The 27,482-nt window shown below is 42.0% G+C and overlaps 4 protein-coding genes across 12 annotated transcripts in view; 1 reads left to right on the forward strand and 3 right to left on the reverse strand.

The window, feature by feature from the left end:
• Fur1 (Furin 1) overlaps window positions 1-27,482 on the reverse strand; it is a 125,628-nt gene that overhangs the window by 29,209 nt on the left and 68,937 nt on the right. For 8 of the 9 annotated variants that reach the window (NM_170654.2, NM_001276025.1, NM_206571.2 and 5 more), the window contains one exon: window positions 20,073-20,923. In NM_170654.2, the coding sequence (NP_733102.1) occupies window positions 20,073-20,855 (783 nt within the window). In that variant the 5' untranslated portion in view covers window positions 20,856-20,923. Of the gene's footprint in view, window positions 1-8,001; window positions 8,239-20,072; window positions 20,924-27,482 lie in introns of those variants that run through there. The other variant, NM_001276026.1, reaches the window with a different exon arrangement.
• Window positions 4,426-6,142, reverse strand: alrm (astrocytic leucine-rich repeat molecule). The gene has a single exon (NM_143136.4). It carries the CDS (start codon window positions 6,031-6,033, stop codon window positions 4,618-4,620), a length of 1,416 nt encoding a protein of 471 aa, NP_651393.1. The 5' UTR covers window positions 6,034-6,142; the 3' UTR covers window positions 4,426-4,617.
• On the forward strand, window positions 7,061-7,984 carry CG31437 (uncharacterized protein). The gene is made up of 2 exons (NM_170226.3): window positions 7,061-7,101; window positions 7,174-7,984. The coding sequence occupies exons 1-2, from the start codon at window positions 7,077-7,079 to the stop codon at window positions 7,944-7,946; spliced, it is 798 nt and encodes a 265-aa protein (NP_733105.1). The 5' UTR covers window positions 7,061-7,076; the 3' UTR covers window positions 7,947-7,984.
• Window positions 21,149-24,006, reverse strand: Muc96D (Mucin 96D). Its single transcript, NM_170227.3, has 2 exons — window positions 23,964-24,006; window positions 21,149-23,901 (listed from the first exon to the last, which is right to left on the reverse strand). The coding sequence occupies exons 1-2, from the start codon at window positions 23,977-23,979 to the stop codon at window positions 21,272-21,274; spliced, it is 2,646 nt and encodes an 881-aa protein (NP_733106.2). The 5' UTR covers window positions 23,980-24,006; the 3' UTR covers window positions 21,149-21,271.

Genomic DNA, 27,482 nt, shown 5'->3' on the forward strand with positions numbered 1-27,482 from the left:
TATACGCAATCGAAGGAGAACGGGAGAGAAGAGTGTCGGGGAAGCAGCCCGAGTAAGCTTGTTATCGGGCCGGACCCCTTTTACACCCCCTTAACACCCAGTTAAGTTGGCCTCCTACAGATATCCTATAAATTGTGCAGCTGCGCCTTCCATGCGAGTAACGCTCAATGCAATGGACGGATGGATGGATGGTGGGTGTGGCGGCGGAGATGGAAATGGAGACGGTGGTTGAGGTGCTGGTGGAGGTGGCACATTGTCCACTGAAGTGGAATGCATTTACTGGCAACTGAGATTCGAGCGGCGAGCAGCACCGCAGAGCCACCTAAAAATCCACCTCTTGGTCAACTGCCAATATCATGTTACGTGGCTTTAAGCAAAGTTGCTGCTAAATCTGAAATCCAAACCGAACAGAACCGAACCATTATCTAATCTCTTTCCCTTCTCCTGATTTTTCCTCTGTTTTCCCTGGGCTATCCCACCTATTTCCCTGTCAAATGCATAACATTTTCCTCTTTAGACGGCTGTAGCGACCTGGGAATAATAAGCAAATGATTTGTAATGTTAGCTTCGTCTCCTTTTCTCCTGAATTCAATTTGCAATGACAAATGCTCCTCGGAAGTTAGCCATGGCCATGGCAAAATGCACTAGTTCGACCGGGTGAAACTAAATGCATTGGTAAATGGAGATTCAAATAGCTGGTTGGGATTCCAGAATTCATGTCATTTGTCTTGGCGTCCCTTCGTACCTTGTTAAGTACTCAATTACTTGGTTTGTTTGTTTGAATCATTCAATTGGAACTTTGTCCTCAACGGAAGCATCGAATATTCCTTCCCTAACACGCTCATGATTTATCAATTGAAAAAAGATTTACTGATGCTGATAACGCGTTAAAATCAAGTGGATGCACTTAAATTAACTAATTAACGAACCAGAGAACTTGTAACCAATATGATTCTTAATATAAATTAAAGAGAAAATGTTTGCCTTTGCAAACATATTTTAATTCATTGCGAAAACTTTGCCTCTTTGTATCAACTCATTTTAACTACTTTCTTCCTGAATTTATGTTTCTTTTCGCCGTTTTGTGTACATTTGTCTTACGTGCTTTTATGCGCTTTTACTACTTAGTTAAACAATTTGGTTAAAAGTTGTAAAACACAACGGGTGTACACACACACAAACAGGAAACCACTCGGTGTTCCAGCGAGGATAAAACGTGAGTGCATTAGCAGTCAAATACTTGCCAACTTTCCGCTTCTGTTCCTGTTGCGCCAGCCTTCCTGCCGCTTTTCCTGCAACTCCTGCCACATGCCGCACCACCCGCACCAACTGCTGCAAATTAAACGTAACTGCGCCAAAGACACGTACGCCTTGCCGACCAGGTGTGTTGGAGAAGGGGGCGTGGCAGCTTAATTGCGCCAAAAAGGCAGTTAATAATGGTAGCAAAACGCAAACAACGCACGAACAATGGATGGCAAATGAAATTGAATTTGGCTGGGATTATATTTGGTTTTCTTTCATTTCGAAAAGGAGCATAGCTCAGCTGGCAAATAAATGTTTTTGGCAATGATTAAATGAAAAAAATATTAAAACCATTTCGGTTTTGTTGTGCATGTTCTATTTCAATTTCAATAATCCGATTGCCACAAATTGATTGCAGCTGCACCAGCAGATTTAGCAGCTAAAGCTAAAGCTTAAACATATTCTATTAAATTAAATTTAAGCCCGTTTAGCAACCGCTAATTAGAAGCGTTACAACTTGCTTGGCCGCCTGTTTTGTTGGTCGTATGAGTGAGAGCGTTGGTGAGAGCGGGAGAGAGAGAGAGAGCTAGGCGTGAGGAAGCGAGAGCTAATTAAGCGTGAATTTATGCAAACGCATGTTGTGCATACGCCTCGTTTGCCAAACTAGCAACTTACCCATACAAACACACACACACACACCCACACACACATACAACCGCTCGCTCGTATATTATTCATGCTGCCCAATTATGCACAGCCCACAAAAGTAGGCAACATATTTTTCGCTCCCTCCTTTCGCTCTTCCGAATTTTTAATTTAATGCCACCCCCAACACAGCACAATACCCCACTTCTTGCCGCCAGGAGGCTGACCAACTGTTTTTGCCATTAAGCTTTATTTATGAGCCTGCTGCCGGCCATCTCTCGCAGCAAATAAATATGTATGTTTTTCGCGAGCGGACAGCAAAAAATTTGATAAAAATTAGCCTCAAACGCCTAATTGCGCACATAATTGCAGTGGAGCGTGTGCATTGTTTATGGCTAATGACAAATAAGCAATTGAATGATTTGCTGGCTTATAATACGAAATAAAGCTGGGGAAATTAAATTGAGAGTGGAGCATGCAAATATACCGGGGTCCCTAGAGGACACGTATGTTTATCTGCTCATTTTTTTTTGTTTGAGGCAGCCACTTGCGCAAATCAAATAAGCACGCATTTCACTTGTGGCACGTAAAGGGAATTTGAGTGAAGGTACGTGAGCATAGCCAGGAAATTAAGTAAATGAGGTGGGCGAAAAAAGAACACATACTATATGGGCAGAGTGCAAAATGATACACAGGAATGATGGACAGGAAATTCGGTACACCCATTTGATTTGTTCGCCGCCCCCAGAAACCTTGACCCATTAACCAAAGTTTGGACGAAAACTTTTCTCCGACAGCTGGCCACCTTGCAATAAAGGTAATAAGGTAATATTAAAATTGCACCATAAAATAATGAATATTCCGGGCTCAAAAGTTCGATTAAGGTTACAGCGGGTAACCTCGAAAGCACTAAAAACTGAAGCTAAATGCATTTGTACAACATTGTTGAGTAATAAAGTCAACTTAATTACAACAAAGTGGTAAGCCGGTGGTGGAGGCGCTTAGGTAACGAGCAACTTTCGTACTTTGCTTTTGTTTTCTTAATGAGTTGCGGCATCGGAACAGCAACAACATTAGCAACAAGCTGCCAACAACAATTTCATAAACTTGGCCAAAAAGCATTTGAGCCCAAGACAGGACAAAGTCAGGCGAACCGAAGTGGAGGACTATTAAGAATGTACTGCATATGTTGCACATAGTTAGTGCGTTAACGTTGTTACACAGAGAAAAATTACATATCTAAATCTTCTATTATGTAACATTATAGACTGTATAAACCTATGGACATTTCTTTCAGTGCATAGTTACAGTACAGGAATCCAGGGGCATGGTGAAAGGCAACAACAGCAGCAGCTTCAATGGCAACAATGGCAGAACAAATGGCGCCTCGGATAACGGAAACGGAAGTTGCTTACAAGCGTAGTAAGAGTCCAAGAGCGACAGAGAGGCCAAGAAGAAGTGCCGCACAATAGAGAGAGAGATAGGATGTTGCGAGAGTGTCTTAATAGCGCTAGCTTTAAGATGTGATGCATACTATATTCCGTCTTTCATCTTTCCCAGCATTTTTGCATAGAGCCTCCATCTCCGAATGAGCCAAAAAAGAAAATGGCAAGCGGAAAGCATTGAAAATGCAAATGATGCTTATTGGAATTTCGCTCTTCCGGTCACGAATCGGAATAGGTTCGATAACGTTAAGGTTACGTCGTCTATAAATCATCATAAACCGAGCGCTATCGGGTTAGCATTGTTAGCCAAAAGTTCGACCAACAGTCGCATCCACAAAAATATACCCGAAACTATTTATATTTGGCATTGGGAAAACCATCGTTTTATATTTGTAAGCCCAATCAACTGTAATCCATATTTTAATGATATTTCCACGTGCGATTGTTTTTATTAATTCGCCACAGTGCCACAGCGCACACTTATGAATATACCGAAATGAAAAAACGTTTACGAAATGCATTTATTTTTATCATTGCAATGTTCCGTTGACGTTGCCGGACCGCATGAAAAAATTCCATTCGCGTGTGTTTATTTGTGGATATTTTTCTGTGCGCCTGCATTTAATTAAGTTTTGTCGGTTTTTAAGTGTGTCTGTCTCCTCTGGGCGCGATTACGCCGATAAGTTTCATTTTATAAAAAAAAAAATATTGTGTTTATGCCATAAATATTTTTTCTGGCCCGCTCGTGTTTTGCATAAAATATTTATGGCATTAAATTGAGCGTTAGCGATTTTTTTAATTCTAGGTTTGAGCTGTCTGTGAAGTCTGGGATTTATCGCCTGATAAACTGTTTTCACGTTTATGCACAAAAGAATTTTAAATATGTGCAGCAGAAAATGTTTCTGGCGAACTGATTATGAAATATGATAACGAAAAGATAGATTTATAAAACAGTTAGATGGGAATAAATTTTAATAGTCTTTTGAAGAGACTAAAGTTAATTAAATAATGTGATTTAATGCATTTGTAGTTAGGCTTTCTGAATCCATTGCACAAACACTGATAAAAAAAACTCATAAGTAATCAAACACTTGGTTTTCCCTAGAGTTCCAAAAAGTGCTTTATTGGTTCTAGTAATTTGTCTTAAAATATCAATATGTTGCTTTTGTGTGTCAAATTCCTTAAAGTACGATTAACATTGCTTGATGTTTGATTAAATAGTTGATTAAATAAGGGGATTAAATATGATTTGAATAATATTGCAAGGAATTTAATCCAATTCCGGCTATAGCTTCATCTTCATCTCCTCCAACATGCGATAGACCTTGACGAACTTCTTCTCCACCAACTCGGTGAATGTCTTGATCTCATTTCGCACCACCGAGAGTTCCATGGCAGCATCCGAGCCACCAGACTCACACTTCTTCGACTGCTTGTCGCTCTCATACCAACAGGCAATGCCATCCACATAATCGTCCACCAATTCGGGTGCTGTTATATCCTCCATGAAGGAAATGTCCTTGCGTTTCACAAACGAACTCATTAGAAGTTGCAGGAAATCGCAGTTCCAGTTGTTCTGCTGAAAGTAGAAATACTGCAGCGCCTTCAAACTGTCGAAGATGGTGATCTTCAACGAGTATATAGAGTTTCCTGATATATCCAACATTTGCAGATGGCTCTGTTTCTTGAACAATCCCTCTGGCAACTCGTGGGCACCGGTGGCAGAAAGATTCAACCGCAATAGCGATGTGAATCTACGCAACGGATTACCCTGAAGGTTTCCCAATGGATTGTGCGACAAATCCAGACTGCTCACATTGGCGGCCAGTGGAATGTGTGGCATTTCCCTCAGCGAGTTGTTGTGCAAATCCAGTTCATGGATCACTCCGTAGACGGTCAACCTCCTCAAATCGCAACTATGAGCTATAGCCACATCCAGCATGGTAAAGTTGAGTGTTAACTCCTGGAAGATATTTCCAGAAATATCCAACTGCGTAAATACTGGCTGCAGCTTCAACAGTTCCGATTCGAAGGCGGTGAACCGGTTTCTGGCCAGATTTAGTTTGGTAAGGTTTAAATTCCGATCGAAGACGCCTCTTGGTAGAGCATCTAATCGATTGCCAGCCAAATTTAGGTCCATTAGTTTCCTCATGCCGCTAAAAACTCCTAGAGAAATTTGCTCAAGTTGATTTTCCGCCAGCGAAAGTTCCTTCACTTCTTTCAAGGCATGGAAACTATGATTTCCCAGCTGCTTCAACTGATTTCCTTGCAGATGCAATGTGGCCAGATTGTCTGCGCCCAAGAATATATTCTTAGGTATATCCTTCAGGCGATTATATCCCAAGAACAAGCTCATCAGATTGCTGGCACCTTCAAACTGCGGTTTTTCGAAAGTTTCCAGCGAACAGTTTTCCATGCGCAGAACCTGTAGATCCGGAAAGGTGTCGAACAACAAATGCGGTATCTTGGCAATGCTCGAGTTCAGAAAGGTGAGCATGGTGGTGCCCCCAATGGGGGCCTGTGATAGGATCACATAATCACTGCGACCAATCACGACATTCGTGCAAATTCCCGCACTGCAATGATCCTGCAGCCAAAGACGACGCAATTGACCGCTCCCGGAGGAGGGCGTGGCCAGGTGGTAACTGGGCGGTAAGATCAGCACCACCTGCAACGAGAGCAACCACCAGAGTACCGCCATGGTATACGGATTACGCGAAACCGATTTTTCAGGACCCCCTAGTGGCGATCCTTTCGCTCGGGAGCCGCCAACGAAGCGCTTGCCACGGCGCAACTGGCTCAACTACTTTGACCATTCGATCCAACTATCCACAGATCTAAAATCTGAAATCCGAATTCAGATGTTCCAAGCGACCCCAAATGCGGATGCGGGTGCTTCAATTCAATCCGATCTGCGCAGCCAGCTAAGCAGAAACATAGCAACGCCGAAGGGGTCGCATAGCAGTTGTTTTTGATTTAATTCAATTAAACCCCTGCCAGGTTTCTATTCCAAAAATGTTTCATGCTGAACTTTCAATTTCGTTCTCGGGCGACATTCCATTTCACTACAAATATATATATATATATATCTATATATACACGTATTACTCGTACGTTTTTCTGCACTCTTGTTTTATTGCATTCCATTATTTGGGTTCCAAAGCAGGTCTCTGTATCTGGGCTACCCACATCTGACTGATGAAAATGAATGTTTTTTAAAGTAGGAAATGGAAAACAAACAAAAACGAGTGGGAATGCATCAAGGGTTGAATTATTATCTTGAATTCCATAACTATTGGCCAAAAATGTTCTAGGATTATGTGTCTTCTAATAGTTCTTCTCTCTGTCTAATATATTTCATAAAATAAAAACTGGCCAACTAAATTATGCATATAAGTCGATAAGCATACATTTTTTTCATTATAAAAAGTCACCCAAAAAACCAGCATGTTAAAGAGTAATTGTAATATATCAACACCACAAAGGGTTCTGGTCTGCCCTTCTATTAGAGTTCGCTGTGCAAAACCGCACCCAATGACTCAATGGCGAAGATCCCCAGATAAAGCGAACCGGTTTAGCACGCTGACCCAGTTAAAATGGGCAGTTAAAATTGATTACCACCGAGATGCCGACAAGTTGACTGAACTTGCCCATTACTGAGAACCTTTCTGCAGATCTTATCTTAGTCAAAGACTCGGGTATAAAAGAGGCCAGCGAAAATCGAAGAATCAACAGTTCATCAAAATGAATCGCAGAGTGCAAATATTGGGTAAGAAAAGACGAAGTTCTCAAATTTTTTTCCAGACTAAGAAAATCCTATACTTTTTCCTATATTTTTCAGTGATCTTGGGCCTGGTTTTTGGCAGTCACGCGCGTATTCAAAACTTGCGACGAGTTGTTGGAACTGGCCGTAGTAGCTTGGATATAGATGTCGAGGAACCCAGTGGTCCACAAATTCTCATTTATTCCCCCGGCGATGCCATAGCACGATCCGATGACCAGGACACCACCTTCCATGAACCACAAATCAGGGAGGAAGATCCAGACACCGAATCGGATAAGGACAGTCGCAAAGTTCCAGATTACCTCTACTCGAATGCCATTCCCATGGTAAATGATCAGAATCTGAAGTATGTGGTTCCGCAAGTGGCCGCCTTTCCCGTGGCCTATGGCCCTCAATTAATCTCCAACAAGAATGCCATTAGCTCAAATCAAGGAAATGGCCTTTCCTATGTCGTGGTGCCCCGCGTCCAAGTGGGTTTCAATGTTCAAGGACAATCGGGTTTCAATTGGCCTGGTCTAAATCTGCTGCCATCGAATCTGGCCGGTGAATCTGCCGCTGCTGAGAAGGAGGAGCCTCATCCACCCACTGCCTACATTCCCATTCCTGTGTCTGGACCTCCAGGTCCGCCGGGCCCACCAGGTCCACCAGGACAGCGGGGACCTGCAGGACCCCCAGGTCCACGGGGTCCACGAGGTCCTGCCGGTGAGTCTGGCGTTATTTCATCGCAAAAACCTCAGAGCATTTGGTACACCCAAGCGAGTAGCAACAATAATAACTTTAATAGCAAGCCCCAGTACAACCAGCCCTTTTCCGGTGGTTATCAAAGCTGAAAAGTATCAGAAATAAATGAAACTAAATTGTGAAAAGTACAAACGATTTTCAATTAGAAGCAATTTTCCATTAAAAGTATTTATATTTCAGGCGATATAAGCAATACTACGAGTTTCACAGGATGTAGTCTGCAATTATATGTATCTGTGGTGGTGCGTGTCGTCTAATCGCATGAATGCCATTCGGTTTTACTTTATGCTCCATTACGACATCCTCTTATCTCTGATTAAAGTGTGTAGTATCCATGTGGCCGGTACACTTGTACTTCGGAGAGCACGTCGCTGGCATTATCTGCAGTATATGACATATATATAAAATATCTACGTATCTATTGTAACGAGTGTGTCAAACGTTGGTGTTGCGGTCAGACCATAAAAGGTCTGGCGGAATGCTCGTGTTTGGTGTCAGTTTATGGCACGCTAGCACACATGCAGACGTAAGCACGATGATGATTGTGTGTAATTTACATGGATTTTAATATCACTTGGCACCAAAACCTAGGGGTGGAATATTTTTTATACGCTCGTCCCGCTTGTTTTCTTCTATTTGTATTTCGCTTTTTTGTGGCCCCATCGACGTGTCGCCTCCTGGAGCGATTGCCATCCTTTTTGCTCATTTGGCAAATTATGCCTGGAACACCCACCCACAACCCACACTAGTTCAATTCATTTGGCTAACAGTTTTAGCCAAAGTTGCTCTCTAGTTGTCGTATCCTAAAAACCAACACATTCGCTTCAATTGATACGCCGCACTCATTTGTTTCAATTAAATGAAAATGTTTTATACGTTTAGTGTTTGTCTCACTAACAACAGCTGCAGTTTACTGGGGCCACAAAATGATGGATGCCTTCACAGAAAGCTTCATTTTCGTACTCGTTTTCGTTCCCTGAAAAATTCTCATAACGTTTCACATACTTTCTGATCTGTAAATTTCAAAGGAAAACCCAGACAATGTTAATGTCAAGACGGCATGACAAACAAGATTGTGGCGGTTGAGAAGGGAAAAAGAAAATTGCCAACACACGTTTGGGTGGAAATATTGCACTTAACTGAGTGGAAGCTGAATAAAATTTAAATTAAAATGTTTGTTTGCTACTTGGGATCCTGACAGCACCTGACTGATTAGGCCGCCTTCCCGATGTCATCTTTTCCTCCCCATTGCGCATACATCAAAAGACACCAAGCTGATTAAGTTAAAATGTTAATAAATATGATTATCATGCTGTGTTCGTTATAACCGTTGCTTGGCTTTTTGCCATTAAAATGATTATGGCAGTAAATAATAAAGTGTTGTGGGCCATTGCCTGTCCCACTGGCAGAAGCAAATGTATAAGACTTTAATGCGGATCATAAATCGGAATACACGTGGTGTATGCTTAATTTGATATGTAACACTAAAAATACCAGAAGTTTTTAAATATAAAGTTAAATTACTTAATTGCACAAAAAAATATCGTATTCCCCTATCAAAGCAAATTATATTTATACCCTTATTAAAATAGTTTGACTTTTAAAAATAATTGCTGTTTTTTTAGGAAGTAAAAGCCAGCGAGTGAAAGCCATTACGCCATTTTTTTGCAGCCAATTGTTATCGTCGAATCAATACACAACACGCATAAAATCATCGTGTTTCAATATACGTCTTTCGTAAAAACTAATATAAACTTGACGCGATCAAAGAGCAGTCAATTAAATTCCATTGTCGGAAAAGGACGTGGGAAAAACTAAAATAAACAAGTATTTCAATCATCCAACACCATTAAATCCGCGCGCCAACAACGCAAGTTTATTAAAAAATTGCTGCAAAATATTCGCGATGAATTCATAGATATTTTCAGCGAACCTAAATAGCCAAAGGAAATGCGTGGAAATGCCGGCAACAAAAGTTGGCTGTAATTTGCAGGCCAAGTCAGCGAAATGAACGCTGGCCGGAAGTGCGCCGTTTTGCGTGCAAACTGACAATTTAAACAAAACAGCAGGAGGACGGACGGACAGTGAACAGAGAGCATAGGACGGAACAGAAACGAACAGAACAGAACAGAACAGAGGGCTCCTGCTGAAAGTAGATTTTAAAAAAGAACTTGGCCAGAGATAATAGGATAAGGCAGGACTCTGGGCGGGACAGGATGAGCGGCTGCACCGGAAGCTCCGCCATTTTCATGCCAGCTTGGCACTTGCATATTTCATGAGCCAGAAATTTATGAAGAAGCGAACAGAACAGCGCATTCGATCGAGCTTACGCCGGCAACTTTCAACTTTCGGGCGAACACTTAGTGCGCCGAATGCCCTCTAATAATTCGCACACTCGACTATTACTTATTCATTCGCTTTGCATTTGCATCTGTAATGCGGCTCGAACAGATTAATATTTTATGGTAACCGCAGCGCGGAGACACAGGTCACAACTCGAGCGGCTTAAGTGCTAATGAAACTGGCTCGTAAAATATTCATGTGCCAACAGAATGTCCTTTTTGAACTTTACGTCCGTGTTCATTAGTCAGCATTGCATTCAAATTGCTACAGTCCGACAGTTTATTACTTACACCTTTTTTTTTTTTTGGCAATTCACTTTCATGTTTCACTGGTTGCTTACCTGAAAAACAAGAGAGAAAACGCAATCAGATATGGTTGTACTATCGCCTTGGATCAACTAAAAGTTCCAACAGATTTATCTGAGGGTTAAACTGTGAGGGAAAACGGCTTTTCCCCGGCCATTTCATTTAGATGCAATTATACCACACTCTAATGACTTTTAATTAGCGCAGAGATTTGTAAGCACACACACATACACAAATACTGGACTTGGCCTTATCTGTGGCCATGTCCTGTTTGCTATTCCCCCGACTTAGAGCCAGGTATACAGGCAGGTGTGGTTTTGTCTCGGCACGATTCTACTTTTTCCTCTTTAGTCCTTCCATTCCATTGCACAACGACCATAAAAATGGCCCAAAGCGGCAGGGCATTTTAACCGGACTGCCTTGGCAAAGGCCAAATCCTTAATTACCATTCCACACACTCATGTACATGTACAGTGCAGGTCAAAATATTGGGGTGATATGCAATACTAGCAAATATAGCAGTTCCCACCATATTAACTCAAGAAAATTTTAGTCATTATATAAAGTCTCAAAAGCCATGTAATTGCTTATAGAAACTTTAAGAAACCTATTCAGATGACCACATCTGTGCGTAGTTAAATCAGTTTAGCCTGGCTTTCCTGTTCTCTCTCCATCGCTTTCATTGTTGTTGTCATTATTATTCATAACTTGGCAGACAGTCGCTATTATTTATGCTCCCATTTGTACAATGGCCAGAAGCCACCCTTTAACTCCCCTTTCGCCCCAATCTCACCCCCACACAACGCTCTAATAGGTGTTAATGTGTTTTATTGTTCTTGGGCAGCCAGGTGGCACACAACCTGCCGAGTCTGTGGAAACAAATGAACTTGACACCGCTGTGCAATGAGACAGAAATCTTAATGGAATTACAGATCTCGAACTTGGTGTAATCGAGTTGGGCAAGCATGAAAAGAAAAGAAAGGGCAGGGTAATTTTCTCTTATTTTGCTCCTTTGGCTAATTTTCTGTGCTTTTTTCGTCGCCTTTGGGCCACAATTTGCTGTGGTGTAGACAGAAATGATTCTGACAAGTGTCAATCTGATGTCGCACACACTAATGCTAAGCAAGTGCTGGAGTCTGTCTGTCTCTCTCTCTCTCTATATATCTGCATTTCTGCCTCATTCACTCGACGTATCCCTTTCCCTCTCTGGCCAACAGCCTCTTCACATGTGTTAGTGGCAAAAATGCTTTCATTACGCTTCAAGTGGAATGCCGAGTGGGCCACTTGACGTTGAACGCGACTTTGAAGCCGCTGCCGATGGTGAAGCTATAGCAAAAGCTATGGCCAAAGCTAAGGCTCAAGCCCATGCTGATGTGGCCATGAACGAGGGCTGGATCGTTCGACGGAAGTGGTGGCGTTGAGATGGTGGGGATTCATGGAGGGGATTGCATGTGCGGTGGCTGCCTAAAAGTATGCAACACATTTGCCCGACAGTATTTCCCAGCTACAGTAGAACTTTTGTAAGTTGAACTCAAGTAGAATGATAAACCACTAGTTTGGTAATCTTTTTAGTAGAACATATTAGGAGCATATATGAAATGTTTTTCCTTGAAATATATATATATATATTATATAGTATTTCAAACTTTTGAGTATGTCCGTCCTGTACTTCTAGTGCCAAAATGACTAAGCAACTGAAATGTGGCTGAAAAGCAGGCTAAGGTCAGCATGCAAGTTCAATAAACAGGCGACAGCCAACAAACACACAATCTACACACACACACACATGTCCCAGCACAAACACATACACTTACATAATTGCAGCGTTGATTGCCATTCGTTATATGCGTCTTTTTTCAATGTCAGTTGGCAGGCAGAACAAAGTGCTTTTGTATCGTGTAAAACTTTTTGAATGCATGCCAAATCACAACGAGGACACAGTTCGTTGGTCGACGAGAGAGGAGGGGAATGGCTTGGTAATTTTTTGGATGGCACAAAGGAATAATCGTTGCCAGTTTTATAGCCAGGGTGCCAACTTGAAAGTCCCGTCGTCAAGTTAATTAAAAATGAGAATGGAAGCCATAAATTCCGGATCAATGACAACGAAACGTAAATTCAAAATTTTCATATTTAATTTTGGGTCCTGTCGGTGCCAAAAAAAAAGGAACTACAGACAAGCAAGATTTACTGCAAGCCAAAAACATAGTGACATGACCTTGTGCTAGTTTCTATTGCAATTTTACAATAGACTTCCATAAGAATCCATCTAAATCATGAAACCATTTAGCCGGGATCTATGTTAAATGGCACTTGAATGTGTCGGTGGCAATTAAAATGCCAATCTATTCCCACAGACACAATCGTGATATATGAATGTGGCACTAATAACTCAAATTGTCATTTGGGATGCGGGCCAAGTGTAGAGAAGGGGGGGAAAGTGAACAGAATAGGTGGGTCAGGTCAAGAAGGCGATCAATAATTTATTGCGACATGGGAAGGGGGTAAACATTAATTAAACACACAGAGGAAAACGTAATTCATCTGTGCTTTCTAATGGCATTTTCCGCTTTATTAATTACCGCTTTAATCTTAGAAAAGAAAAAACACATAGTTCATTTCCATGCGACCACTAGGCGTATGAGTGATTTCACATAAGGTATACGCATAGTGTGGCGTTAATACGAACGTATATTGTTCTATGCAAATCCCGATGGGCTTAAACACGATAAAACAAATTAAAACAAAAGCTTTCCAGATATTTGAGCAATATTTTCTAATTGGCCCCGAACTGACATCGGTCAAATATCAAATTTCCATATTGGCCTAATCAAGCGGAAAGTGTTGATTTGATTCCAATCCACCATCACCCCATGACCTGCAATTGTTAACGATTTATTTGACCAAGTTCGCTGTGTGGGTTGAGGGCTAAAAATTCAATATACCGACCGGGAAAATTTCAATATTTATGCTGCGGAAATATTTACCGTGATTTTCACCAACTTTTCCACCCACACCATTTGGTTCCACTCTCCCTTTTGCACTTGCAATACAATCGTTACACTTGATTGAGCAATGTATAAATTTACGAGTCTCGTTTTATTTTCGCATTTTTCATTGCCCGTTTTCGAGGGCAATTAAAAGGACCCTAAAATCAAGTCAACTTTGACTTTTGACCAATGTCGATTGTCCCCTGTGACTGTGACTTCCCCCAGCACTTTTAATTAAAATCACAGCGGCCATTTGCAAGGAGTCACAGTTTGGTTTTTTATTCTTTTCAATTTTTTGTTTTTTTTTTTTTTTTTTTGTATTGCTTAGGGTCTTGCTTGGCCATTAGCAATTTTCCACTCGACTGAGGCCCAAACGCCAATTGCCGTACAGCAAAAGGGAGGAGATCATCGCCAAAAGCCAGGGCGTGTCCAGACGGCGAAAAAAACGAAAGAAAAGAGATTCACAACCGGACAAAGGGAAAACGCGACTCTCTAATGATTTTTTAGCCTGCATATAAACGACAATGGATGGCAGATACTGAAGATGCCAAAAAGAATGACACACCCCATGCTGAAAGCATTTTCGGAGTTAGAGGCGTGGCAAAGCCGAGGCTAAAAACGCCCGTTTATTTTGGCCTGTCTCAACTCCGAGGGATGCCTATTTACAAATATTTTTATTTTCACATTTTCAACCAGCTTTTCCTAAGGAGCTGCGAGAACAAAAAAAAAACCGTCGACAGCCCAAAAAGATAAGCTAAGCAAACACGACGCGATTGGGCGTTAACAACAACAGCAGCGGTCGAGGTTGGGAAAACTTTTACGCAAGGTTTTCCAACGTCTTCGTCTCGTTATTCATGTTTTGCTAGCGATTTCTTGTTAATACCAACATAGAATGGGAATAACGCAAAGGACGACCCAAAATATGCATTAAAATATGCGAGAATCATTTGCAATGGGTGGGGAATGAATGCGAAAGAGTAAACTTTCCTTTGAGGCGGGTCAGTTCAGCTCAGTCAAGTGAAGTGCTCCCTTCAAACTTGATGATGGAGCAGATGATTGAACTTTTGATGGAGAGGATATCTATAATATTTATGCAGTCCGTGCATAGCCAAAGGATAAGGAATATTTTGATGGAAAGCCCCTACTTGAGAGAGCTGAAAAGTGCCAAAAAAAAGTGCCAAAGAAAAATAGGCAAATTCGTTGAAAAATGCTATCGATGGAGACCGATAAAAACGCTATCTGTGTATTATTTTCGTGGAAGACGGTCTAGGTAAGAACATACTTTTCAATTAGTTAAAAGTGAAAAATTATCTCCGTTTTAAGATCTGGTTTCTAAAAAAGCTGCCACGCGTTTGTCCCATAAATTAACCTAATTAATTTAACTGCCTGCCGAGAAGCATAAACATCAGCTTCATCACCATTACGCATAAAGTTGCTCATTCTCCAAACACTGAACATTGTGGCAGGTCAGGTGGTTGTTAAAATGTATTCCTACTCTTCCAAGATTGGAAAATAACGGATGGGTCATCAAAAGGAGCATGGCCAACTTGATTGAGGTCCTTAAAGTCGCCACTTTTGTTGTTGTCGATCTGTTAGACAAGTGAAACACTGAACCGCCAATGAAAAGAAGAGTGTAGAAAAAAAAGAACCAGCAATGGCTGGATATAAATTCCTTGGCCCAATTTTCAGGCCAATTGAATCGGCCCCGATGCAAATTTTTCGGCGTAAAAGTTTGCAACGAATTGCGAAATATTTATTAGCTTCATTTGAACTTATTCTGCAGTATTGGCAAATGCACAAAAAGTTTTCACCCACACACGCTCATACCACACTATTTCAATCATTGATTCATTTGCGGCACAAAAGTAGTAAACTTAATTTTACTCGACGCATGGGGGAGAAAAAAAAGCGAGAAGTGGAATAAAATATGTTGCCCCAAAACTTGTCTGTTCAATTGCGTTGCAGAAACTTTGCGAGGATGTACGAGCAATAAAGGCAGTTACTTCGATTGGCAGTCGGTTGGCTTACTCATTTCACACTCAATCGCATTTCGGTTTTACATATTCAATTAGGAACAGCACTGCGTTTCGATATCCCTCCCGCTGTTTGCTGCAGGCAAATCGTACTAAAAAGTTTTCCCAAGTCCCAAGGATCAATGGCGAAAAAGCAGAAAATTATGTAAACTTCTGGTATTTCCCATGTCATGTGATTAAAGTTGTACAAGTTCTCAAAAACAAGCTGAAGGCATATCCCCCGCCACCCCCCCTTTTTTTCCATTTGCATAGGGTTCCAAGTTCTGTGACAATTGTGAAATCCTGCCAAGGGACACAGGGCGGAATCCTAGATACGAGTGCTGGCGTGTTGCTTTGTTACTAAACAAAAGTTAAGTCATAAATATTTTCCGAGTTTTTGACTTAAAATTTATCAACGATATCCGCCTTGCAGCCACGCGAAATCCGAACAAAGGACACACCAGCACACAGACATAAGTACAAATGTGTACACAGACAATCCACAGTCACATGAACACCTACAATATTTAACTTTCGTTGGCAAACTTTGCGACATGCAAAAGTGCAAAAATATATTACAAAAATTTGTCAGCTGGGGTTAAGGTTGATCCAGTGCTGCTCAAACTACTTAACCCTCCATGGTTTAAATTGTAAAATATTTTTCATAGAATACGAATTTTACGAGTTAAGATGAAATGTGTTGTTGCCTTCATAATAATGTGTTGTTGCCAAAATAAAAACAAAGCAGTCTTCTTATATTATAAGAAAGATTGTTAAATTGTACACACTTCTAAGAACTAATTAATAAAGTGTGCCCTTTTGTGTTGGGCCTGCATCTTAAAAAGAGCTTAGACCCGAATGTGTCACCGTTGTGCCTGACAACTTGTCAAATTGTTAACCAATTAAGCCTTATTGAAAAGTTTACTTTTCCATGATGACGTTTTCCTTGAGACAAAAAAGAATATAATGAAAAGGGCAACCTCCAGTTTGGCTTAAGGTTGCAAAGGTACGCCCCTGGCAGTTTCTTTGAACCCAGATTCTGATGCCCGGCGGACCCTTATTAAAAAGCCGTTGACCTTTATCAAGGATGGCCCGCAGTGGAGTATTAAGGGTATATGGCTTCCAGGTGGAAAACGAATGTCCTCAAAGGACAACCGACTGGCAGTGATTTTAATTACGCGAATGCAATAAGCATGCGATGCAATCCTGTGCCAGGGGCAGCCACAGAATCAATCAATCGGACGGTCGATCAATAATTCAATTGACCCGGCTGGCTCAAGAAAGAGGCAAATTAATTTTAAAAAAGAAAAAATCAGCCCGAAAAGGCAAATAATTTTGGTAAAGAGGAGTTGGCTGAAGCTTTTGGCGGCTCTTGCTTTTCAATTAAATTGATGAGTGGCCGAGGGATAACATTTATCAGCGGCAGTCCAGAAAGACAGACAATAGGAGCTTAAGAAGGACCAAGGATTCCAAAGGACTGCAGCAGACGGACAAAGAGTGAGTGTTATGTAAATGACGCTATAGAAAAGAAGAACAATGGCAGGAGAAATGGAGAAAAAAGGCGGGACCGGAAGACTAAAGTCAGATAAGCAAATGACAAACAGCTGGGAAAGAAAGCTAAAGGACCAACATTCTGGAATTCTTATCAGGGTTCATTTTGTATAAATTCCAAGAATTTCCTAAACGTTTAGGTAAAGGTTTTTGAGAGCGGTCCCTCTTCAAAAAGAAACATTCAAATTTATGGATCCAAAAAAGTGCGAAACTGAATTCAAATATATCAAAGCGTTAAAATGAGACTGCAGATTTTTACGCAAATTTTTTAATTTGTACTTTGCCGTATTTATCTACATGAAATTCCTTCCTGCTTAGCGAACAGAAAAACGAAATTAAAAGTGCACTTAATGAGCATTCCTTTGCAATTTCCTACCATTCTCGTCTCCGAATATCTCCGACCAACTCTCGTTGTCCAGAAAACTTTATTTCTCTATTTTATCATCATAATTTCGGTGCCAAAAAGTTTTCTCCGCTGAAAACTTGATGGGCGAAAGCCAAGGAACTGGCTGAAACAAGAGAGGTATATGAATGTACATATATATATATATAGAGCATCGTTTTCATTAAAACTTCTGACACACCGAATTTGTTGATGTGCCCCGCATTCGGTAGCTCCTCCTTCAGGGAAACAAACATCACGACCCTGGAAGCTGCAATTTGAAATCGCATCGCAACAGCCAGAGTTGTTACAGCAAATGGCAAAAAGTCTCGCGTCCCACTACTTCATCTTTATGGTTTTATTAATTGTTTTTGCTCTAGGTTGCTGCTGCTGCTGCTGCTACTACTGCTGTTTGGCACTTGTAACTTGTTTGTGCTGCGAATTTAGTTTTTAGTTTATAACGCTAGCTGGCACGCCCCCACAAAAAATTACAACATGAGAAACAGAAAGCAAAAGCAGCTAGCAACACGAACAAGTGCGAAATGTTTGGCAACACTCTCGACGAGTTATGTTTCAAATGTTTGGAGGTGGACCGAAAGTTCGTGGGGTTGAAAGTTCGTGTTGGATGAAGCAAAGCGTAACAAGGTTCAGGTTGAAGGGTTACCAAGGCATTTGATTTCAATTGTATAGGTTGGAAGTAAGACCAACAATTTTACTTGGCGCGTTATGTGTTTGATATATGAAGCAATTCAGGGTCTCAAATAAGCCAATGTAATGGGTAATAGCACAAGATTGTTTGTGCCATAAGTGCAGTTGCCCAGCAACATAAGAATATTATTATAATACATTTGAAAGTTTCTCTACTACGCCCAATAGACGTCGTTTTAATTGATGTTGCCATTTCCCCCCCAAAGAGCAATTCCTTTACCAAACTACTTGTTCATTTTTCATTTCCCAGCAATCAAGTTGGCAATTAATAATGGTAAGTAAGGCAGAACGTCTAGAATTCATTTCCACTTCCGCTTGACGCTCATCTCATTACAGTTTTACAGCCGTTTCGGGCGTCATCTAATTATGCAAAACGGCACATTTCATTTGCAGAGACTCGGCGGTGTCTGTTCGCATTCAGGTTGGCCTTAAGTTGGATTCATTTTAACAATGCCATTTAAAATTAATTTTCAATTAACTTTCGCGGAGCCCCCAGTCCAGCTGGCCGGCCATCTGCCGCATTTCGCCGGTACGGAGACTTTCGGGATCGTCAGTTTCAACTAGTTGGGAGTGCTAACAAAAGTTTTGTGTGCCCGCCTTCATAAATTGAATTTTCCGCTTTTTGTTTCTGCCAATTAAGTCGATGGTCGAAAGAGTACGGGCGCCATTGTGAGTGATACTAATTTCCACTGACCCGATGGCAGATGCTACTTAAGTCGCCATCCGCCATCCGCCCTATCCCCGATTTCTCCAGGTCTTTCCTTCGATCCGCCAAATGGGAGTCGTACAATGGAAATCGCCACAGTTGAGCTTTTCGTGGCACGGGCTCTTTTTACGTCGGCCACCTGCGTGTCGGTCTCTGTTCCTCAATTGAAAACACAAAAGCCGGGATCCATTTGGGGCTCAAACAGCGGGAGCAGGACTTAACCCTTGGCATGTATTTTACTTTCAAATACCCCAACGAATGGGGCTTGTGCTCTGCACTTATAAAAAAGAGAACGATGAACTACTTAAAATACAATTAATTCAGAAAATTCCATATGGCTTTAAAACCACCTCTCCCACTTAAAAAAAAAAGAATGCAATCAAATAAGAACGCGAACATTTGGAAGGAATGTGTGGGTATTATGCATTAACCAAATATTTGATAGCCTACTTTTAGACTCCTTTAGAAGTGTTTTCATTGTGCCATAGTGATTTATGAGACGCCGACAATAGGGAGAATGATTTCTGCCTGTGCAGTTTATAGCAAGCAACTGTAAATCCATACTTAGAGGCACTTATACTCCCGCGCCAACATCTATCCACCAACTGCCTTGTTTTATCGCAAACGATGCCATTACAAGGCGATTTGAGCTCCATTTGTGCTGGCCATTCCCATTGCCAGGATTACTTGACAGTCACTTAGCGGGTTCGCGTCTGTGCCGGCAAGTTGTGGAGTGTGGAAATCGTAGAAGCCGGAGGTGTGTGTATCAAAGTAGCAGTTGAAAGTACATGGTCGAAATGCTTTCAGATTAAACTTGTCCGGTGGCAACACCTGTGCCCGCATTTCAAACCCACATTTCCCCCCATACCATCACATTCCAACCTCAATGTTTTCCCAGTGACTGACGGGGATGCAAGCTAAGCTGGAAAGCACGGGTGCAGAGAATGCAAAACGGAGAAAGCACAGATTTCAGCAGTAGAAACTTTGTCCAGCAGTTGCATATCAACTGATATGCCAAGTGCTTCTTTCCATAACGAAAAACTTCTCTCTGGCGGCACAAACTTTTAATAGTCTCACATTTGAGCGTTCTAATCATATGCTAAACTGGCTAACGAGTCTCGCTGGATATTGCTCTAGGTGTTTGGCCAGAACTCTTCGGACAAATGAAGCCGGTGAACAAAATGTGACGTGGTTTGGTTTAGATATTTAAACGATTCTTACCTTGCCCAAATTGACGAATCCGTGATCCTTGGCAACCGCATCGGCCATGCCATTATCGCCGTTTGGTATGTGCACCGCCCAGGTGTGGGTATAGTGTCCGACGATGTGGTTGTTATTGCTCCCGGAACTGCCCGATTGGCCGAACTTGCCATTGTTTGGCGTTAGCTTGGCCTTGCCCCCCGTCTCATAATCGAGAACGTAGGGCGGCAGCACTGGTGACTGACCATTTGGATCCACTTTGAGTGCCGACGAAGGTGGCGGCGGCGGTGGTACAGCAACTGTGGGCGGGGATGAGGGCGCAGATGATGGAGCTGCCGGCGATGAGCCGCCTGCCGATGATGCCGCAGTTGCCACACTTCCGGCCACGAAACCGACATTAATATTACATAAAAAAACTACGGCACTAAATTGCAGAGCTAATAGAAACACCGCTTTCGTTTTCGCTAGGGGTCTACTTCTGTTGCTCTTACTTTTGCTGCTGCTCTTGCCACTACGTTTCTGTTTGTGTTGCGTTAAAAAACTAGTTTTGAATAAATTGCAATCGAAATTGAAATTTCCTATATCACATTCAATGATTGTTTGTTGTTCATCTTCTAGTGTTGTTGCCACAGAGGATCTTTGCTGACAACTTCTGGCAGCATTTGACCCTAATTGTCGAGCATTTAATTTGTTGCTTTTGCTTCTGTGCTTATGAGTGCTGTTGCTATCGCTTCTACTGCTGCTGCTGCTGTTAGTGGTGTTGCTAGTTGGCTGCCTGCTCCATCGCACGACGTCGTTTTTCATTGTGGGTTAGGATATTTCCAATAGTTTTTGTGCACGTTGCTCGGGATATTGGTTGTGAGGCTGAGATGCTGCAATTAAAAAATATCAATATAGGTTTCTTTATTATTTATTTTTAGTTAATTTTGAGGAATCACAATTTATGAAAATGCTTTTAATCAAACTTATATCAAGGAAAAGCTACCACAACGATAGTACTTGTGTTAAGGTTTCGAAATAAGACAATTTCGAAAAGTCCCGAATTGTCGTTTTACGCCCAAGAAAACAACATTTAAATAATTTTTCTATTGCCTTTTATAAGCCTTTGCAGTTTCTTAAGTGCATGGTCAAGTTGTGTTGTTATAATTAATTAAGGTTTCGATCCATAATTTCTTGTCACATTTTCAAAATGATGTTGGTCTCAACGACGGAGTTTATACTTAAGACTGAACACAGCTGGTATTTTCGGGGAGATCGCAGATTCCCTTCAGTCCGTTGAAGTACCTATCACCACAGCTGACCTTGAGGGCGCGCTGGTGACGACAGATGTAGTAATCGTTGCACCGTTCAGGAGATGCCATCAGGAATCCGTCAGGTTTGCCCAAGCACGAAACCTTAAGCTGAGCCTCAGAACTAGAGGACGACAGACCGGCCCATTCGGCTACTTCCCAGAGCAGGCGGTTGACGGGGTTTCGGCGGACGGGATTACGCTTTGATTGGGTGGCAGCCACGGCCTTTGATTCAGTGGGGCAAACAGTTGTTGTCACGTCAGAGCAAGCGGTGGTTGTCGGAGCGGTTTCTGGACATGTAGTGGTCGAGATCGTTTTTGAGGTACATGTTGTTGTTGTGCTCGTTGTTGTTGTGCTCGATGTTGTTGGGGCACAGGTTGTGGTTGTCGTAGTTGTTGGGGTACAAGTTGTAGTAGTTGTTGGGGCACAAGTTGTAGTAGTTGTGGTGGTTGTGGTAGTCGTTGTTGTGGTTGTCGTAGTTGTTGTGGTACAAGTTGTTGTAGTTGTGGTGGTCGTGGTAGTCGTTGTTGTGGTTGTCGTCGTTGTTGGGGTACAAGTAGTTGTCGTTGTGGTGGTTGTGGTAGTCGTGGTTGTCGTAGTTGTTGGGGTACAAGTTGTAGTCGTTGTGGTGGTTGTAGTCGTGGTGGTGGTTGTGGTTGTGGTAGTCGTGGTTGTCGTAGTTGTTGGGGTACAAGTTGTTGTAGTTGTAGTGGTTGTAGTCGTTGTGGTGGTTGTAGTCGTGGTGGTGGTTGTGGTAGTCGTGGTTGTCGTAGTTGGGGTACAAGTTGTAGTCGTTGTGGTGGTTGTAGTCGTGGTGGTGGTTGTGGTTGTGGTAGTCGTGGTTGTCGTAGTTGTTGGGGTACAAGTTGTAGTTGTAGGGGTTGTAGTCGCTGTGGTGGTTGTAGTCGTGGTGGTGGTTGTGGTAGTCGTGGTTGTCGTAGTTGTTGGGGTACAAGTAGTTGTAGTTGTAGTGGTTGTAGTAGTTGTGGTGGTTGTGGTAGTCGTGGTTGTCGTAGTTGTTGGGGTACAAGTTGTTGTAGTAGTAGGGGTTGTAGTCGTGGTGGTGGTTGTGGTTGTGGTAGTCGTGGTTGTCGTTGTTGTTGGGGTACAAGTTGTTGTAGTTGTAGTCGTTGTGGTGGTTGTAGTCGTGGTGGTGGTTGTGGTTGTCGTAGTCGTGGTTGTCGTAGTTGTTGGGGTACAAGTAGTAGTCGTTGTGGTGGTCGTAGTCGTGGTGGTGGTTGTGGTAGTCGTAGTTGTCGTAGTTGTTGGGGTACAAGTTGTTGTAGTTGTAGTGGTTGTTGTCGTTGTGGTGGTTGTAGTCGTGGTGGTGGTTGTGCTAGTCGTGGTTGTCGTAGTTGTTGGGGTACAAGTTGTTGTAGTTGTAGTGGTTGTAGTCGTTGTGGTGGTTGTGGTAGTCGTAGTTGTTGGGGTACAAGTTGTTGTAGTTGTAGTGGTTGTAGTCGTGGTGGTGGTTGTGGTTGTGGTAGTCGTGGTTGTCGTAGTTGTTGGGGTACAAGTTGTTGTAGTTGTAGTGGTTGTAGTCGTTGTGGTGGTTGTAGTCGTGGTGGTGGTTGTGGTTGTGGTAGTCGTGGTTGTCGTAGTTGTTGGGGTACAAGTTGTTGTAGTTGTAGTGGTTGTAGTCGTTGTGGTGGTTGTGGTCGTGGTGGTGGTTGTGGTGGTGGTAGTCGTTGTTGTCGTAGTTGTTGGTGTACAAGTTGTTGTAGTTGTAGTGGTTGTAGTCGTTGTGGTGGTTGTGGTAGTCGTGGTTGTCGTAGTTGTTGGGGTACAAGTTGTAGTCGTTGTGGTGGTTGTAGTCGTGGTGGTGGTTGTGGTTGTGGTAGTCGTGGTTGTCGTAGTTGTTGGGGTACAAGTTGTTGTAGTTGTAGTGGTTGTAGTCGTTGTGGTGGTTGTGGTCGTGGTGGTGGTTGTGGTTGTGGTAGTCGTGGTTGTCGTAGTTGTTGGGGTACAAGTTGTTGTAGTTGTAGTGGTTGTAGTCGTTGTGGTGGTTGTGGTCGTGGTGGTGGTTGTGGTTGTGGTAGTCGTTGTTGTCGTAGTTGTTGGGGTACACGTTGTTGTAGTTGTAGTGGTTGTAGTCGTTGTGGTGGTTGTGGTGGACGTGGTTGTCGTAGTTGTTGGGGTACAAGTTGTTGTTGTTGTTGTTGTTGATGCTGGTGTTGTCGTTGTAGATGTAATTATTCCTGAGCACGGAGTTTGCGTTGTGGTCTTAGTACAAGGCGGTGTGGTGGTAGCACAAGGTGGTGGAGTTGTTGTCGCTCCATTACATGGTTGGGCAGTGTCACGTACGGATTGCTGGGCCACTGGTTTAACGACAACACCCTCAACGCAACCAGTATTATAGGTTACACAGCTGCGGATCTTGAAGTCATAGAATTTGGGACAGGTATATTCCTTGGCAACGCCATTTTGGCACTCATAGAACCTGGAGCAACTGCCGGGTACCAGAGCACGAATTCCGTTGGCCTTGTTGCGACACAGAAGGTCGGAAACGCTGGCACCACTGGAGGTGCTTGCAAAAACTGCAATAAGCAGCAGGGCAAAAGCTGTGGAAGCAAAAAAAAGGGTGCTTTACAGAACCATTTGGATGCTTTGTCTATCCGTTTACCGTATACATTCCTCATGTCTGCAGTTGCTTCAAATTTACGTTCCTCAGACTGAGAAGGTACTGTGGCCATTTAGCGCTGATGGCTCCACTATTTATACTGCCAAAAAAATTTTCATTCACACAAATTCCCATTAACAAATTGGTTAATGAAATTTTCCCAAGAATGCATTATTAGAAAGATCTGTATCACATTCACTGTTTTCACAATCAATACAAGCTTTTACCATCAAGACTCTTCTCTATTTGCTTATTTCTCGTATTTTTTCTCGTTATTTTTTGGTAAAATTACCATTTTAAGTTTAATTTTATCCAGTAAATAATTTTTTGATACAATCTTTTTCGTACAGTATAGTATATAGAATAGTATTTTGTATAGTAAAATAAAATTTTTACACGAATAAAAATTAAAGCTCATATGGTAAAGCCGAATGTGTTATCAATCTTACTTATCTAAAGACAACATTTTGCCAAGTTAAAAGTAAGTAAATTAGTGATTCTTTTTGCAAACTTGAGTAATTGACAAATTTTTTAATAATATGTAAAAATTAATTGCATAGAAGAAGATAATATAAGCTCTATTTGTATGTTTGATCAAATATTACCGGAAAGTAAAATCTTCCATTTACTGTACAAGTTACAATGGTTAGCTATTTATAGCTTTTAACGGCTCCACAGCTTCCGGACACACTTCTTGTTATCTATAAAATTTTGGTTATATTTTTTTTTTGGCACTTCGTTCTTTGATACCTGCCAGACAGCTGATATCAAACGAAATGATAATTGATAAAGGTGAAAAAAGTTATTTTTAATTCTCAACACTGGTGGTTTCTAATTGTGATCAAAGTTTACAAACAACTATAGGAAGAATAAGCTTTCTTATTACAATAAATCAACATATCGCCCAATAATTACTAAATATTTGCAAGCCAAGTTTTTTTTTTGCGCTATCCAATCACGCTTACAAATGCCAGCATCTGACAAATCCAATTTCAGTCGGCCATATAAAACTTTTGGCTTATTACAAGAAGTCCAAATAGGAGGGTATATGTAAAGTAGAGATGGCGAAATATGCACACAAGAACTTTTATCTGCGATTAATTGGGTAGGGCAACAAAAGAAATATTGATTGCTATTTTGCATCGTTAGTGAGGAAGCCCAAAGCGAGGCCAGTGTCCAGAATGGATTATGGCCCAAAGGGGAACTGCTGGCCAAAAGCCAGTAACGCATTGATTGTCACCCGTAGACAAGTTTCGATTGCAAATGAGAATCAGCGCGGACTAACTAGACCCGATGGAAGATTCGAAGCTTCCGACTAATGCCACTGTCAAAATATGTCCATGACTGATGATGGCCAGAGGCCAGTGCATTGACGGGCATATTTCATCTATTGATAGAGGATTTCTGGATTTGGCCAGTCACTCGGCCAGAAAGTCGGCTGAAGTGGGGGCGTAATTAAAGCGAGTGACAGCGGAAATGCCAAGCACAAGGAGATGGATCGTTTTTGGGGGGTGCCCTGAAGTAGAGACGGCGATGGCGATGTGTTGTTTGGACGGATTTGACGGGTGGCGACGGAAGCGGTTGGTGTGCAGTGTTCGGGCCATGGTAATCATTGGCTAAGTGGATAGGAAATTGAATTTTGTGAGGGGTTGGCTCTGAATCAGCAGTGGCCTAAAACGAAACGATTTTCGATTTTATTTGCACAAGATCTCTCCTAATACTTTAAAAACTAGTTTCTGGTATTCCAAATCGGGTTTATACTGTTATAATAATTTTTTGCACCTCCAATGTTGCAAAGCTTTTATCTTCAGACGCATAGCTGATAACGGCGAAGTTCTTTCGACTTTTATTTCTATTTTCACTATCACTTATCTTGTCAAAATCAACCCAAAGATGTATTTCACTATTTCATCTTAAGAGTCATCTGTTTCCGCAAAACTTACTTAAGATGTAAAAGTGTTATTTACATTTTCTCGAGACCCTTATTGGAATTGCAGCAATGAATTCCGGGGGATGAAAAAGTGAAACTCTTATTAGAATTTCAAAAATGAAGATGTGCATTTTTCCCGTTGCCGTGTTACATCTTACTTTCTGGGCATTGAAATGGACTGTCAACGTACCGCTACACCTCCCTGATCTCATCGAAAGCCGATGCACATGAATGCACAGGCCAAAGGACTCCGTTACATTGACTGTGCACCTTTTGTGCTTGAACTTCCTTCCGCATTGAGTCGTTGTCGACACCATCATCCCCAGCACCCTGTTCCTTAGCAGCGTCCTGCGTCCTTCGTCCTTCATCACCAACTTTGACTTTGACTGACGGCATTTGTCAGTGGCAGACACAAAGTAATCATTACTTGGCGCGCTTCCGCAGCTGCATCTTTGGCATCTCCTCGTCGGCCCACTAAGCGTATACTTAATAATAAGAAAATAAGTGCCATGTTAACGTAGGCGTGGCAGGAGGGACTGGTTGGCTTCTTCGGCACGCTCACATGGTAACGAAAAGTGGAAAACGGTGTCAAAGTCACCGACAAGAGCAGCACTAGCTGGCTGATGAAAGTTGCAGGGCGCGAAAAGTGGCAGCGATGAGTTGAAAATGTACGGTGGAACAACACCAACAACGCGACCTGACAACTTGAGACAAATTGAAGCGTTGTTTCTCTTTATAAGAGGAGTGTGGCATGCAGTAGCCTTTTGGGGTCGAAAGCGCTTGTCAACCAATAAAGTGCTAAAACTAGTTCGGTTTCAGTTCATGAATTCGCTAACAAAAAAAAAGCAGCTACTACTAGCGGATGTGTCTTATATTTTAAGTAAATATATGACCTTTAAAGCAGAATTTAATTATTGAAATTATCTTTGCTTATGTATAAATCAAAATTAATTATTCATTGCTTTGTTGTGGTTCCAACTTTTTCATCCCGAAGCTAACGACTCTTCATACTCTGTTGCCTTTCTTTTGCATTTCAAGCAATTTACCTAAGCCTTGCTCACATCCCTTCAGTTTTCGCATCATAAACCGATCTATTTTCACTCAGCCAACACGGCTTGGGTATTCCATATAAAAAGCGTCCAATCGGAAATCACTCAAATGCCCAACAGAAATCCTTAAATTGCTTAAACCACAAGAAAAACAAACGCCAGAGAATAAAAGAGCACATCATAGAGAGATGACAATGCCAGGCATCGGTTTAACAATCCTCGAGGCATTTTTTGGGCAAACAGACCGACACTTGGCTGCTCCTTTGGTATCCTTTGTGGTGGCTCCTGTCCTGCGAGTGTTGTAGTTTCTCTGGACCGCCGTTCTATGCAAAATGTCCGTGTCAAAAACAGGACTGAAAGGGCTAACAGTGATAGCTAGGATAGCAGGATACCAGTACACCGACTTGCTCGAATGTGGGGGAAGCCGAAGCAAAGCACATTAAGCCAAGAAAGAGGCTTCTGCGGAGTCGGTGGGAAAAATGGAGCTGCAGTTGAAGCAGCGGCAGTTAGAAGCTTAAAAGGGCTACAAAACTGCAGGCAAGA

This window comes from Drosophila melanogaster, chromosome 3R, assembly GCF_000001215.4.
Source record: "Drosophila melanogaster chromosome 3R".
NCBI classification, from domain to species: Eukaryota; Metazoa; Arthropoda; class Insecta; order Diptera; family Drosophilidae; genus Drosophila; species Drosophila melanogaster.

Excerpts from the sequence above, each read along its gene's own strand:
- CG31437 (NM_170226.3), top strand. The coding sequence starts at position 7,077 with ATGAATCGCAGAGTGCAAATATTGG. Across the intron at positions 7,102-7,173 it reads TCGCAGAGTGCAAATATTGG|TGATCTTGGGCCTGGTTTTT; the intron begins GTAAGAAAAGAC and ends TATATTTTTCAG.
- alrm (NM_143136.4), bottom strand. The coding sequence starts at position 6,033 with ATGGCGGTACTCTGGTGGTTGCTCTCGTTGCAGGTGGTGCTGATCTTA.